The sequence below is a fragment of the Helobdella robusta genome (genome assembly GCF_000326865.2).
Source record: "Helobdella robusta unplaced genomic scaffold HELROscaffold_32, whole genome shotgun sequence".
Lineage (NCBI taxonomy): Eukaryota > Metazoa > Annelida > Clitellata > Rhynchobdellida > Glossiphoniidae > Helobdella > Helobdella robusta.
In genome coordinates, this window is record NW_008704589.1 from 1,086,805 (window position 1) to 1,100,725 (window position 13,921).

Sequence of the window (13,921 nt, forward strand, 5' to 3'; positions counted from 1 at the left end):
CTAACATAATTATAATAAATAATTCATCCTAATAAATAATTGTTTATTGCGAATTATTTCAAGACGAAGTCTAATTTTCGCTACCCTAGCCAATTAAGCAAAAATTGAATTGAACCACATTTAAAACGTCACTGACGAGTAAACATTTCAATCTTATTCTGAAATAATTACTACATCATTAGTAGCTGTAGTATTAGTACTGATAGTATCTGAGATATCTTCCTCATTGATAATTGTACCATGTGACTTTATTATGTCCTAGAGTGTGACTCTGACAAGCAAAGAAGTGACAAACGAAATTCCCATGTACAGGTTATTTGGGATTAATTTTCATTTTGAATGGTGAGACGGGGGATTGAGGCGATTGTTATGCTATCCCCAGCTTATGTGCGATGTGTTAAGGTGCCTAGATTCACTCTGTGTGTGTGTTTGTGTGTGTGTGCGTGTGTTTGTGTGTGTGTGTGTGTGTGTTGATACATTTTAAAAAAATTTATAAAGAAAAAATGATGACGACGACGATGATGATAAATGGTATATTAGTGATGATTGTGTTTTTCTTCATTATTTATGTTGTAATAAGTTTATTATTATTATTAATATTATTATCGTAAATGTCGTAATTTGGTTAGTTGAATTTTGCTCATTTATTCATTCATCTATTCAATCATTTATTCATTCATCCATTCATTCATCCGTTCATTTATTCATTTATTCATTATTTCATTTGTATTTGTACAATGGCACATTTGTATTTAAGGTACTTAAACAACGTCAGCGGAACATCAATTTTCATACCTGATGGTTTCCAATCAGTTCTCGACGTTAAGACACCGCTCGGGTCTGTTCATTATTTAGTTATCATTGTTAATTTGGTTGGTTGGTTGGTTGGTTGATTGATTGATTGTTTGGTTGGTTGATTGGTTGGTTGGTTGGTTAATTTGGTTGGTTGGATAATTGATTGATTAGTTGGTTGGTTGATTGTTTGTTTGATTGATTGATTGATTGATTGATTGATTGATTGATTGATTGATTGATTGATTGATTGATTGATTGATTGATTGATTGATTGATTGATTGATTGATTGATTGATTGATTGATTGATTGATTGATTGATTGATTGATTGATTGATTAAATAGTTAACAATAAAATAGTTTTGTTTGTTGTTCAATTTTATTTATTATTTAGAAAAAGTTTTTTAATCTAAGAATCGTATAATTCACCTATAAAATATTAACCATAGTACATTTATAATGTTTAATCTGAGCAGACCCAAGCCAGTTATGTACTGCTCTGTCGACGGCTGTATGAACATCAAGAGGTACCGCTGCTCTAAAACGAACGCTCCTCTCTGTAGTTTGGATTGCTATAAGAAAAATTTATCGTCATCGTCGCAATCATTTTCACCAAAAACAACATCATCGTCATCTTCGTCGTCGTCATCTTCATCGTCATCGTCGTCGTCTTCGTCGTCTTCATCGTCATCGTTGACGTTGTCAGCTTTACAGTACAAATACTTGCAGGTTGTTTATTAACCTGTAGTTGAAATTGTTTATTTGGTTGAAAATTTTTTTTTAATGATCGTTAATTTTTGGTAAAAAAATAATTAAAAAAAATTTTTTGTGATTTTGTTTCGCTACTTCAACTTTGTCGTAGGGAACGGTTTGAAACTTTGTTTGTAGTATCAATTCTTAATGTTTGTAACGTTCTGAAAAACGAAAAACTAAAAAACTCGTCCTATATCTTCTAACGCTGACGTTCGATCATAAAAATAAAAATCTATATGTAAAAAAACTGGAGAACATTTACACCTGAGGTGATATTTATATAACGTTTTCATAAACCCATGGTATTTGTTGCATTGCCAAACAATATTGGATCTGGTTTGGACTATGAAAAGCCAAACGCTTCTCATCTGCATAGGTCTGCCCGGTGTCCATCTTGTCATTCATAGAATTTTCGTGAAACTTGGAAAGAATTTTCTGTGACTCATAAAATGCCTAAATATTGCATTTTGTTGCCTCTAATAACATTAGTATATGAATTAAAATAGAAAATACGATTGAGTAAGCCCGATCTAACTTAATTATTGCCTTTTTTACATAATATTCTAAATTCAGAACTCTTCATATTCAACTATTCCTTTATATATTTATCTATTTAATTGTTTTCTTATTTGCTTCTACTTATGCTAGCTACACGCATACATTTCAATGCATGTGTGTGCGTATGGATGTGTGTGGGTATGTATGTGTGTGGGTATGTATGTGTGTGCGTATGTATGTGTGTGCGTATGTATGTGTGTGCGTGTGCGTGAAGACGCTTGCAACTGACGGACAGGCGGACATGGATTGAGTTCCTAATAATTTGGTAATCAGACTAATTTGCAGACGACAAAAATCTTTTATCGCCCGTCTCAGCTCATTTGCCATCTTTTTCCGGCTGTTTTGGATGTTCGTTAGGTCATGGAAAAAATATTTTGTTGGCAATAAAATAAATTGAAATTATTTAGCGAGTGTTGTTGTTTTCGAGTTAAAATGTTAATTATCATTATTATCGCTCGTTGATTGCAATTTTTCTACAAATTTCGTTAAATTTTTACATTTCGCACAGCAGTCGAACTGAATTCGATGAATTGGATTAGCGAGAGGTGAGACAAAGTACACACACGTGACTTCGTGTGTTTAGAAACCTTATAAAAACAATCACAGTATGCAAACAAACAAAATCTTTACCTCAAATACAAAGCTACACACACACAAAGAATGATACACTGCACACATCCATTCACATATACGCACGTACACACAATTGTAGACAACTTTCAACTGAGAAAAATTCACACAAAGTAATATACGTACATTCGCGTATACAGTTTCAAACACACGCGCATACACACACACGCATACATACACACATATGTGCGTGTACGTACATCGTGAGGAGATTGATGGTTTGATATGTGTTGCGGCTGTTAAAGCAATAATTGCCGCGTGTTGATTGAATATAAAGAGTGTTCACGTGTTACTCTGTCTATCTTTTGTTTACATATTCGTTTATGTGTGTGCGTGTGTGTGCGTACGCCTACAAACATGTACGTGTTTTGTATTAGTGCGCGTGTGTAAAAATGAAATTTTAAACTTACTTTGTTTTTTATTTCGCGTTCACTATCTTCTTCATCAGATCTTTATGCCGCTTACTAAAGAGCTGTATGAAGAGAAGCATAATCACAAGGGAAAATAATGAGTGAGTGAGTGTGTGCCAACTCGTTATTCGATTGCTTGTTCGCTTTGCAAAGTGTTCGGGTCAACAGACAAACTGACAATACACGTGTTGAACTTTGAACTCTGCACTCTGCACTTGACCTCTGCCGCCTGACGATGCTTTGTTTCGCACATCTGTCCAGAAAAATGAAATGATGAATGCATGTTTTGTATAATCCACGTCATCGTATTTTCCAGTGTGTTCTTAAATGGCTGACGAGATGGCAGGGTTCCAGTGTTTACGTGGGTGCATGTGGAAAAAAGAAAAGTTTTTCCTAGAGATGTGGAGGAAGTTTCTTGTACTGTATAGCGTGTACTTTGTTGTTTGTCGTAGTTGCCTAGCTGCGTTATTGTGTAGTTGTACCTTTTTAATTCGGACTAGAACGCAGACTTATTCATTTCATATTCGTTTTGTTTTGTGACTGTTTCTTAATAAAAAAATTTTGTCTTCGTCCCTGATTAATGAAGAATTAAAAAAAATATTTCAGTACAAACGTGTTGAAATGAAATAATGGCCAGCAAATAGGTGCAGTTTCAAACAATCCAACGATCCAACACTTCCAAACAATCATGCTGCTAGAAGAAGTTTTGAGAACAACACTGCTATTAAATTTATTAAGGATGATTGGAATGAAAATAATATCTAAATAAAATAATATATATATATATATATGTATATATATATATATATATATATATATATATATATATATATGGTCTCCTTTCAATATGTATATGTCCAGTTACATGTATACATGCATACATATACGCGTTTGAATGAATGATTTGTATAATAGTTGCATCCTTAGAGCGCTTGTACGTGATGAACTTATGTAGGAAGAAACATCACTATAAAATAAAATTAGTTGGACTGTATGTATACTCGTTATAGACAAGCTGGTTGTTTGTTATACTCTGTAATTTAAACACATTTTATTTTTTAAATAGTATATTATCATTTATTTTTATCCATGATAATTTAGATATATTCAGATCATATTTTAAAATTCAAGTTAATATCGTAAGTATTTTTTCTAGTTTGTTTGTTTGGTTTTGTTCATTTGAGGTGACAATCAAACTGCTCTCAAATTGACAACATTTAAAGTTCGATTTTCGCTTAATAATCATAAACTAATATACAGTTTATTTCTTCTGTTTAATTCATAAATATGTAAATATTTTTATTTTAAACATAGTTTACACTGAAATCTCACTAGATACTTTTATTACATAAAATTTTTGAGATTTTTAAATTAAAAAAAATATTTTTGTCGTTTTATTATTATGGTAGAAGAGGAATCGTTCAACTCTTAAACAAGTACATTTTTTTTATATATTTTTTTCAAAATTATTTTAGTAATAAAATTAAAAATAATGCTTAATATTCATAAAGAATATTTAATAAAATTTCACATACACGATCAAAATTGAAACAAACATTTGAATACATTTAAACTCAAAATTATAAAACAAATAAGCGGCAATAAACAACAAAGCTATCGGAAGACTACGTGAGCATGAACAAACATACACAAATATAAACAAATATGATTTTCTGCACACACACACGTACTCATCCATGCATGCACGCACGTAAGAACAAGGATAACATGCTTATAACAAATCTACTGATGCGAGCATGTATCGGTTTATTTAGGATCACAAATTTCTGCTTTGTCAGCGCAAACACACACACACACACACGGCATATAAAACAACACATACACACACACGACACATAAAACAACATACAACACGTAGAATAACACACACAACACATAAAACAACACACACATAAAACCACACACACGTAAAACAACACACACACACACACAGCACGTAAAACAATACGCAGCAGGGAGAGCTCAGCACAGCACAGCATAGCATAGCACAAATGAGATAATTTGATGGTTGGCAGTCGTGGCACGTCTCCAACCAAACATTTAATCCGACTTATTGGAAGTACAAACTGCTTCCAGCAATCCATGCCTCCCTGCTTCTTTGTATCATGTGACAGTTTGCTCGTGTGTGGTTGGCTGCTCAGTGCTGATGACGACGACGATGATGATTGCGGTGAACATGATTACGATGATGACGTAATCAAGGGGATGATAACAATGGTGATGATGATGATGACGACAACGACGTTGATGATGATGATGTTGATGACGATGATGATGATGATGTTGATGATGACGACGACAACAATGACCATAATGATGACGATGAGGAAGAGGAGGAAGAGGAAGAGGAGGAGGCTGATGATGACGACGATGAAGATGATGATGACAAAAAATTACGATGATGTTGGTTTTATTATTTATATCACTGATATAATCTGATTGCGATGATTCGATAATGATGGAAGTTCAACAATGATGACGTGAACGATCATCATCATCATCACCATCACCATCGTCATCGTCATCATCACTATCATCATCACCATCATCATCATCGTCGTCATCATCATCGTCGTCATCATCGTCGTCATCATCATCACACCAGCACCACTCCAGCTGAATGACACTCCAGCAACCACTTGACAACCCTTATTCCGCAATTCCAATCATTATCATCATCCTCATCATCGTCATCGTCATCATCATTGTCATTATCATCATCGTCGTTGTCGTCGTCATCATAATCATTAATATTATTATTGTTGTTGTTGTTATTATTATTGTTATTATTATTACTATCATAAAGGCTATAATTTTTACTGTATTTATTATAATCATCTTCAACATCGTAATCGTGATCATCATCATCAACAACAACAACAACAACATCGTCTTCATCATCATCATCGTCATCATCCTTATAGTCCATGCGTTAACATCGTATTTATCTTGTGAGCACTAACTAAAGACCAAATTAACATAACTATTTTCAAACTCATCTATGATATGTAACATCGTCACCTTCATCATTGTCATCATCATCATCTTCATCATCGTCATCTTCATCATCATCGTCGTCGTCTTCATCATCGTCGTAAACATTATCTTAACTATCCCACTATATAACTACAGAGATTATGTATGCCGGTATGTATGTATGTATGTATGTATGTATGTATGTATGTATGTATGTATGTATGTATGTATGTATGTATGTATGTATGTATGAATGTATGTATGTATGTATGTATCTATGTATGTATGTATGTATGTATGTATGTATGTATGTATGTATGCATGCATGCATGCATGCATGTATGCCGGTATGTATGTGTGTGTGTGTGCGTATGTACGGTGAAAAATTGAACGCTCATCAAAGAGTCATCTATAGAGGCTTCTTGTGTTTATAAGTGTTTCTCTTGGTTCTCGAGTATAATGCACTTAAGCATGCATTCAATCATTTATATATTATTATTATTATTATTATTATTATTGTTGTTGTTGTTGTTGGTGGTGTTGTTGTTGTTGTTGTTGTTGTTAATATTATTATTAAAACCATTAATTTAATTGTCGTTGTTGTTTTTATGATTGTTATTTATTATGATTTTTACTGAAAAATAGCATTTGTTGTTAATGGTCTATTTTTATTTTCCTTATCGTTAAATGGATACAGTGTTCCGGATTTTCGCGATAGGGATTGGGATGGCTCTCAAAATTCTAAAAGTGGTGATCCTCTTTTTACACTTTTACTCCATTAATTTTCGTTCCCGTTAATTGCCGGAAGAGGATGGTTTTCAAAATGTTAAGTTGATGAACCTTTACTTCCACGAGATCTTCAATATTTTCATCTTTCAAGGTCCGGTGGGAGGTTCATTCCCGCCTCCCTCCCTCCCTCCCAGATCCGCCGTGGCGCGCTGGGCGAATATATTAAAAATAATTTAATTTTTTTTAAATTTAATAAAATTGTTTTTACAAAGTTTCAAAGTTACTAATTTATTTTTATAAATACCAATTCATATGTGTTGTAATGTAGCATTGCAGTAGCATATTGAGAGTAGTAACGTTCTACTGATGCAAATATTCCCAGTAATACCACAAACCTGATTATATGTTTTTCAACGTGGCCGCTAGAAAGAGAAACACAGACAGCTAGCCACAGTAGCAAAAAGACACAGACAAAGTGAAATCGGATTGAAAACAGACCAACTAAAAAACAAAACATACAGACAAACATAGGAACAGGCACCGACCCAAAAACAAAGAAACAAAAAAGCAAACCTGCAACCAGACTGAGACGCGGACAGACAGAACAAGAGACAAGCAGGGAAAAAGACAGAGAGGCAGTAATTTGTTCGGAAACATGCACAGAGCTTGCGCAAGACTGCACATGATCGTGCAATTTCACGCTAAATCAATGCTGAAGATTTCATTAGAACGTCTTTTATATCGTTGCAAATAATAATAAAACGTGTGCTTGTGTGTTTATGTGTGAGAGTCTGTGGGTGTCTGCTTATTTATGTGAGAAAGTCTGTGTGTCTGTGTCTTTACATGAGAGAGTCTGTCTGTGGCTATGTCTTTATTTGTGAGTTTGTGTGTGTTTGTGGCTGTGTCTTTATGTGTGGGTGTTTGCGTGTTACTTGTGGTATAACCTTGTGTTAAACAAATTATGCGTGTATGTGAATAATTGCAATTTTGTACATGTTGTATGTACTGTACTGTACATATGCTTGAATAAGTAATGCTTCAAATAGTGAATTAAGCCGAATAGTTGATACGCTGTTTGTTTGTTTGAAGCCGAAGGCCGAACACAAAAAATGTAAAATTAAAAAAAAATTTAATTTTTAGAATCAAAATAAGCTATTGAAAGAAACGGAGGCGGGAAGGCGACTCAATTCTTTATCAAGTCAATATTCAATCTTTTGCTTAAAATCGCATGTTTTAAAAGCTATAAGTTTTTCGCTAATAATATTCAACAATTATTGCTCGAGCACTCAAACAAATTTTGACTTAAACAAAAAATGTTTGGCTTTTTGGTCTTTCAAAATGGACAAAGCCAAAGTCAAATTTTGGGTGAATGTTTTTAGTATAAACGAGAGCTTGTACCGTGATAACTGTTGTGTGTTTAAATAAGATGCATTTGTATGTCTGTAGATGAATGTATAGGATAGAAGTGTGTGTGCGTGCATGTGTGCGTGTATGAGTGTGTGTGTGTGTGCGTGTATGTGCGTGCGTTTGTGAGTGTGTATGGATTTGTTTATGAGTGTTGCAGGTTTATGTTTATGTTGTTGGACGCATTTCGAAGGTTTTCACGCTTGCTTAGAAATTATTGGTAGTATCGAAATTATTATTATGAATGTTTTTTATTATTTATTATTTTTATTATTAATATTATTGATGTTGTTATTATTACCGCATTATTATTTTTAACAAAAAATACTCTAATTAGGCTTGAAGGAAAACCAACAAAAACAAAATAGCAATGTTATTACTGATAAATACCATGAATAAAACTAACTAGAGATAACAATAAAATAATAATAACATCAACAATAACACTGGTTATAATAATAATAACAATAACAATAATAATAATAATAATAAAGAGAAAATTCCATCTACTGATACAGTTATTTCAGTGTGTACCATTGTTGATTTTTTAACGATCGTCAAATGATAGAATTAAAGTACTATAATCAAATCAATACCGTTGCTGCTAATACTTCCACTGCTACTGCTGCTACTACATCTAGTGCTACTACTACCATTACTACTACCACCACTTTTATTAGTAGTAGCTGTAGTACAGCACAATCAACAAGCATTGTAATACAGAAAAAACACGCGTATATGCACACACACACACATACACACACAAATCTACACACACACACACAGACACCCACATACACGATAGCCTCTGGCTACAATCATGTGATTTAATAGGAAAAGGAAAGAATGGAATGAGCACCTTACTTACTCCATCCATTAATACCATCTTTGTATATCAATACAAACAAATTGCTTCATCTGGAAAACACGTTCGCAGTTTTGAAAATAGCGGTCTAAATTATAACTCGAAATGCTTATTTTGATCTAGAAGACGTTATTTTGAGAAATATTTATTTAGTTACGTGAGTATTTTTATCGTCTGAACTCTATTTCTAAACCATTTTTACTAGCTGCCGCTACTACTACCACTACAACTTCAACTACTACTACAACTTTAACCACTACTTCTACTACTAACTACTACTCCTAATGTTATTACAACAACAACTACTACTACTACAACTGCTACTACTACTACTTACTACTACTACTTCTACTAACTACTACTACTACTAAATGTTTCAGAGTCCCTCAAAAAGAGACAGTCGGGCATCTTCATTTCTGCGGAGGCAATCTCGATGACGTCATCACTGCTCTCTTCAGCATAATTATGGGCGTGACGTTATAATTATTAAAATCATTTTCATCATCGTCATCCCTGTCATCATCATCGTCTTTGTCATCATCATCGTCGCCACCATCGATGTCGTAATCATCATTTTGAACTTCGGCTAACCGAATATTTTCATCTTAGTTATCATAACAAAATAATCAGCAGCAGCATCAACAACAACATCCTCATCACCGTCGTCATCATTGTCATCATGTTTGCTCCTCCCATGAATAGCATCATCTCTTCACTGTCCTCTCCATTGCACTCCTTCCATACTTATGCAGACCCTCAAGAACCTGCCAGTAAGTTTCTCTTTGTCTGTCTTTCTGTCTGTCTGTGTTTGTATGACTGTATGTTTGCGTATGTATGTCTGCCTGTGTATGTCTGTATTTTTATATAACTGTGTTTCTTTGTGTGTGTTTCTCTGTATATATATATATATATATATATATACATATATATATATATATATATATATACATACATATTTTATGGTCTATTACCAACATATATATATATATATATATATATATATATATATATATATATATATGACTGTGTGTGTGTGTGTGAATGTATATGTATGCATGTATGTTTGTGTGTGTATGTGTTTGCGTGTGTCTGTGTTTATGTGTCGGTCTGTGTAAATGTGTAGTGTGTAATGTCTTAGAGTGTTTTTCGGTGTGTTTACCTGTATGTGTTTGCGTATGTTCACGTGTTTATTTGCGTACATGTTGTGTCGTCTGTATTTGTGAAAAGTTTCTTTTATGTTGATTAGACAACACACACATGCATTTAAATTCAAATGTATGTTTTATTAGTCGGCTAATTAGAAAGATTTCATGTTTTTTTTTTACTTTCCTTTATAAACGTTTTAAAAAACAACTTGTATGAATGGGTATTTTTGTATGTACCATTTATATATTTATTTTGGTTGGTCTGTCGTTTCGATTGTACGTTGAGGCACTTGCACGGAAAAAACAAACCATAAAAATTAATGAAGATTTAAATTACACATGATTTTGTATGTAAAATGTTTGCGTCTACTTGTTTGTGCAGTTACATTTATGTTTGAAAAAAATTTTTAATTTTAAGAGCAATCATTTTAACATTTTTATTGCTCCTCTGCAGAAATTCTGGCTAGGGCACACCAGGAATTGAACCATAGATTCTTACAAGAGCGCCTCTTACAGGTCACATCACCATCTCTACTCTCCAATCCCCTTCTCATATCCAATCCACCCCCTCCACCCTCGTTGGGATCCCACTACTTTCCAGGGGCACCAAACTTTGTTCCTCCCTTCCTGTCACCTCTCGCCAATTCACACTCCATCGTACTGCAGTCTATATTGGTGAGATGTTGTGGCTATTATATGATTCGAGGGGTTGTTGGTGATTTAAATGATTGATTGGTTCAATGATTGATTAGATGGTTGGTTGGTTGGTTGGTTGGTCGGTCGGTCGGTCGGTCGGTCGGTCGGTCGGTCGGTCGGTCGGTCGGTCGGTTGGTTGGTTTGTTGGTTGGTTGGCTGGCTGGTTGGTTGATTGATTAGTAGGTCAGTTGCTTACTAAATGATTGATAATGACTTAACTATTTGTTTATAACGTGTTTTTATGATTCGTTACAAAATATTTTTATAATTTAAAAGCAAACTTTATGATATCCAAAAATTTGTGAATCAATTGACAGAAAATTTTATTTAAACGGTTTTTTCTTTTCGAAAAATAAAAAAAAATTTTCATTAAATTTTCGTTTGCGCTTTTACAGATTTCAAAATAGAGTGAAATTATTATTTATTGAGATGAATAGGCTTCGTAATTTGTCCTAAATAAACATTTCATACTGCCGATCATTTGTTCCCTGCCAGCGTTTTTCTGAAATTATTTTTTTTATTTTTATGTTTTTTGGTAATTATTCACTAAGTCAAACTGATGGTCATTACTTCCGTTTTGTCGTTGTGATGATGATGATGATGATGACAATGGTGGTGTTGGTGATGATGGTGGTGATAATGATGATGATGACGACGACTATGATGATGAGGATGTGAATTATTATTATTATTATTATTATTATTATTATTATTATGACGAAAATGATAATGATAATTGTTGTTGTTGATGACGATGACGAAACAATGATAATGATGATAATAGTTGTATGGCGGCAATGATGATGAAGTCATTACCGAGATGAGTTGCACTGGCTTCGTATGCCGGTATGCCAGAACGAGTTTTGTTTAAATTGGCTCTTCTTGTCAGAGATTCACTGGCCGGCGAGGCTCCATGTTATCTGAGAGTGCAGCTCCAACCAGTATCCCAGGTTACAAACAGAAACAGATTAAGATCCTCTGGTAATGAAGATCTCGTAATCCCAAAGCACAAATCTTCACGCATTGGAAAAAGAAGATTTTCGGTGTCGTCAGCTCAAATTTGGAATGCACTGCCAACAGATCTGAAAAGATTCAGCGGCAAGGATCGACGGATGTTCAAGAAACGTTTAAAAAATCATCTATTCAACAATCCACAGCGATGATAGCGCGTCTGATGTCATTCTGGAGGGGCGCTTTACAAGTCATCAAATACAAATACAAATTACAGGTGACGACGATAATGATGATGTCACCACAGATGATGATGATGATGTCATCATAAATTGCTGTGATGATGACGTTTGGAAAAATGACGAATGATGTTTCCATTTTAAAGTGCTTCATTTTTATTGTTTCAACTCCCTGGATTTTCTGACTTTAAGTATTAATCACGGTTGAAAATTTTGGAATTTTTAGAAGCAGACAAGAATTTTTTATTCAACTTCCTTCATTGCAAAAAACATAAGCTACTAATACACCTAACTACAAAACATAATTAACGCAACAAAACGTATGCAATAAAACCACAACGGCACAGCAACACAAAACAAACAACAATACAAACAACTTCCATACAAACAACAGTAACGAGAAAAATCCTTCTCATTGCCTCCTTCTTACATCAGATAAGCAGACTTAACGACGACCAGCGTATGTAAGTGTGCACGCTTCAAACTGTGCCATGGTGCAGTGGCCAGTGCCGCCGTCGCCTGCGTGTGTGTGTGGCGATCAAAATTGAATGACCGACTTCCACACTTGCACGTCAGTGATGTCATCGTTGACGTCATTTTACAAGATGACATCAATTGAACGCCCTCTTCGTCACAACACTGCTTCAACATTTTTTCAACATCACCGCAACAACTGAAACAACGCCCTAGTGCGCTCCTGCAACAAAAACTGCGTGTCTCTACATTTTAATATAAATATGTAGCACAGTCGTGAAATTATGACTATGTTCTACCAATCAGTCCAATTTGCTTAGATCGAAGTTGAAACTAATTAGTTGCAGACATACACATAACCATGTATTTCTGTGTATATTGTTGAACTTTCAACTAAACTGCATATACAATTGTGCATGTGGAAGGTAATGAATGTGTGCGTATGCGTGTGTGCGTGTATACCTCAGCAACTGTGTGTGCGTTCGCGTGTACGTTGCGTGCACGTGTGCGTGCAAGCATGTGCGTCGCTTAAGCACCCCTCTTAAAAGTTAATCTAGTCGCTACGTCATTTAGACGTGGCATATTTCAGCTTAAGTCGGCAATCTTCTACATGCGTGTATGTGCGTGTTTTTGACTTTGTGTGTGTGTTTGACTTTGTGTGTGTGTGTTTGTCTTTGTATGTGTGTGCGTGTATTCAAGGACGGATCCAGACAAATTTGACGGGAGGCGAAACTTAAACACGTCAGCAGCAACTACATAACAACAGCAACAGCAACAACGGTAACACAACAACATAACAACAACGACAAACGCCACACGAAGCAAAAACTAATTAACCATTAAGAAAACCTGTCCATTCATTCATCTGACTCTACGTTATTACTTCGAGTTACCGCCTCAGTGAATGAATAAACAGAGTAAGTGAGTGAATGAGTGAGTGAGTGAATTGGTGAATGAATATGTGAGTGAGTGAATGAATGAATTTGGTGAATGAATACGTGAGTGTGTGAATGAGTGAATGATTGAATGAATGTTTGGGTAAGCAAATGAGCAAATAGATACGCATATAAATTGTGCGTGAATGTATGATTGAGTGTATGTATGTATAAATGAATGAATGAATAAATAAATAAATAAATGAATAAATGAATGAATGAACGAACGAACGAACGAACGAACGAATGAATGAGAAATTTATCGACTAAGAGAAATCAGAAAAAAAATTGTGCCTATATATCGGAAATATAGAGATACATAGATGCACACGTTGAAATGAT

General features: G+C 34.4%; 1 protein-coding gene across 1 annotated transcript; it reads left to right on the top strand.

Annotated features, from left to right (window-relative positions):
* Nucleotides 1-4,193: 4,193 nt before the first annotated feature.
* HELRODRAFT_192370 (hypothetical protein) lies at nucleotides 4,194-11,387 on the top strand (the record flags this gene model as incomplete). The annotated part of the gene is made up of 4 exons (XM_009022550.1): nucleotides 4,194-4,580; nucleotides 9,520-9,909; nucleotides 10,739-10,959; nucleotides 11,376-11,387. The coding sequence occupies exons 2-4, from the start codon at nucleotides 9,819-9,821 to the stop codon at nucleotides 11,385-11,387; spliced, it is 324 nt and encodes a 107-aa protein (XP_009020798.1). The 5' UTR covers nucleotides 4,194-4,580; nucleotides 9,520-9,818.
* Nucleotides 11,388-13,921: the final 2,534 nt, after the last annotated feature.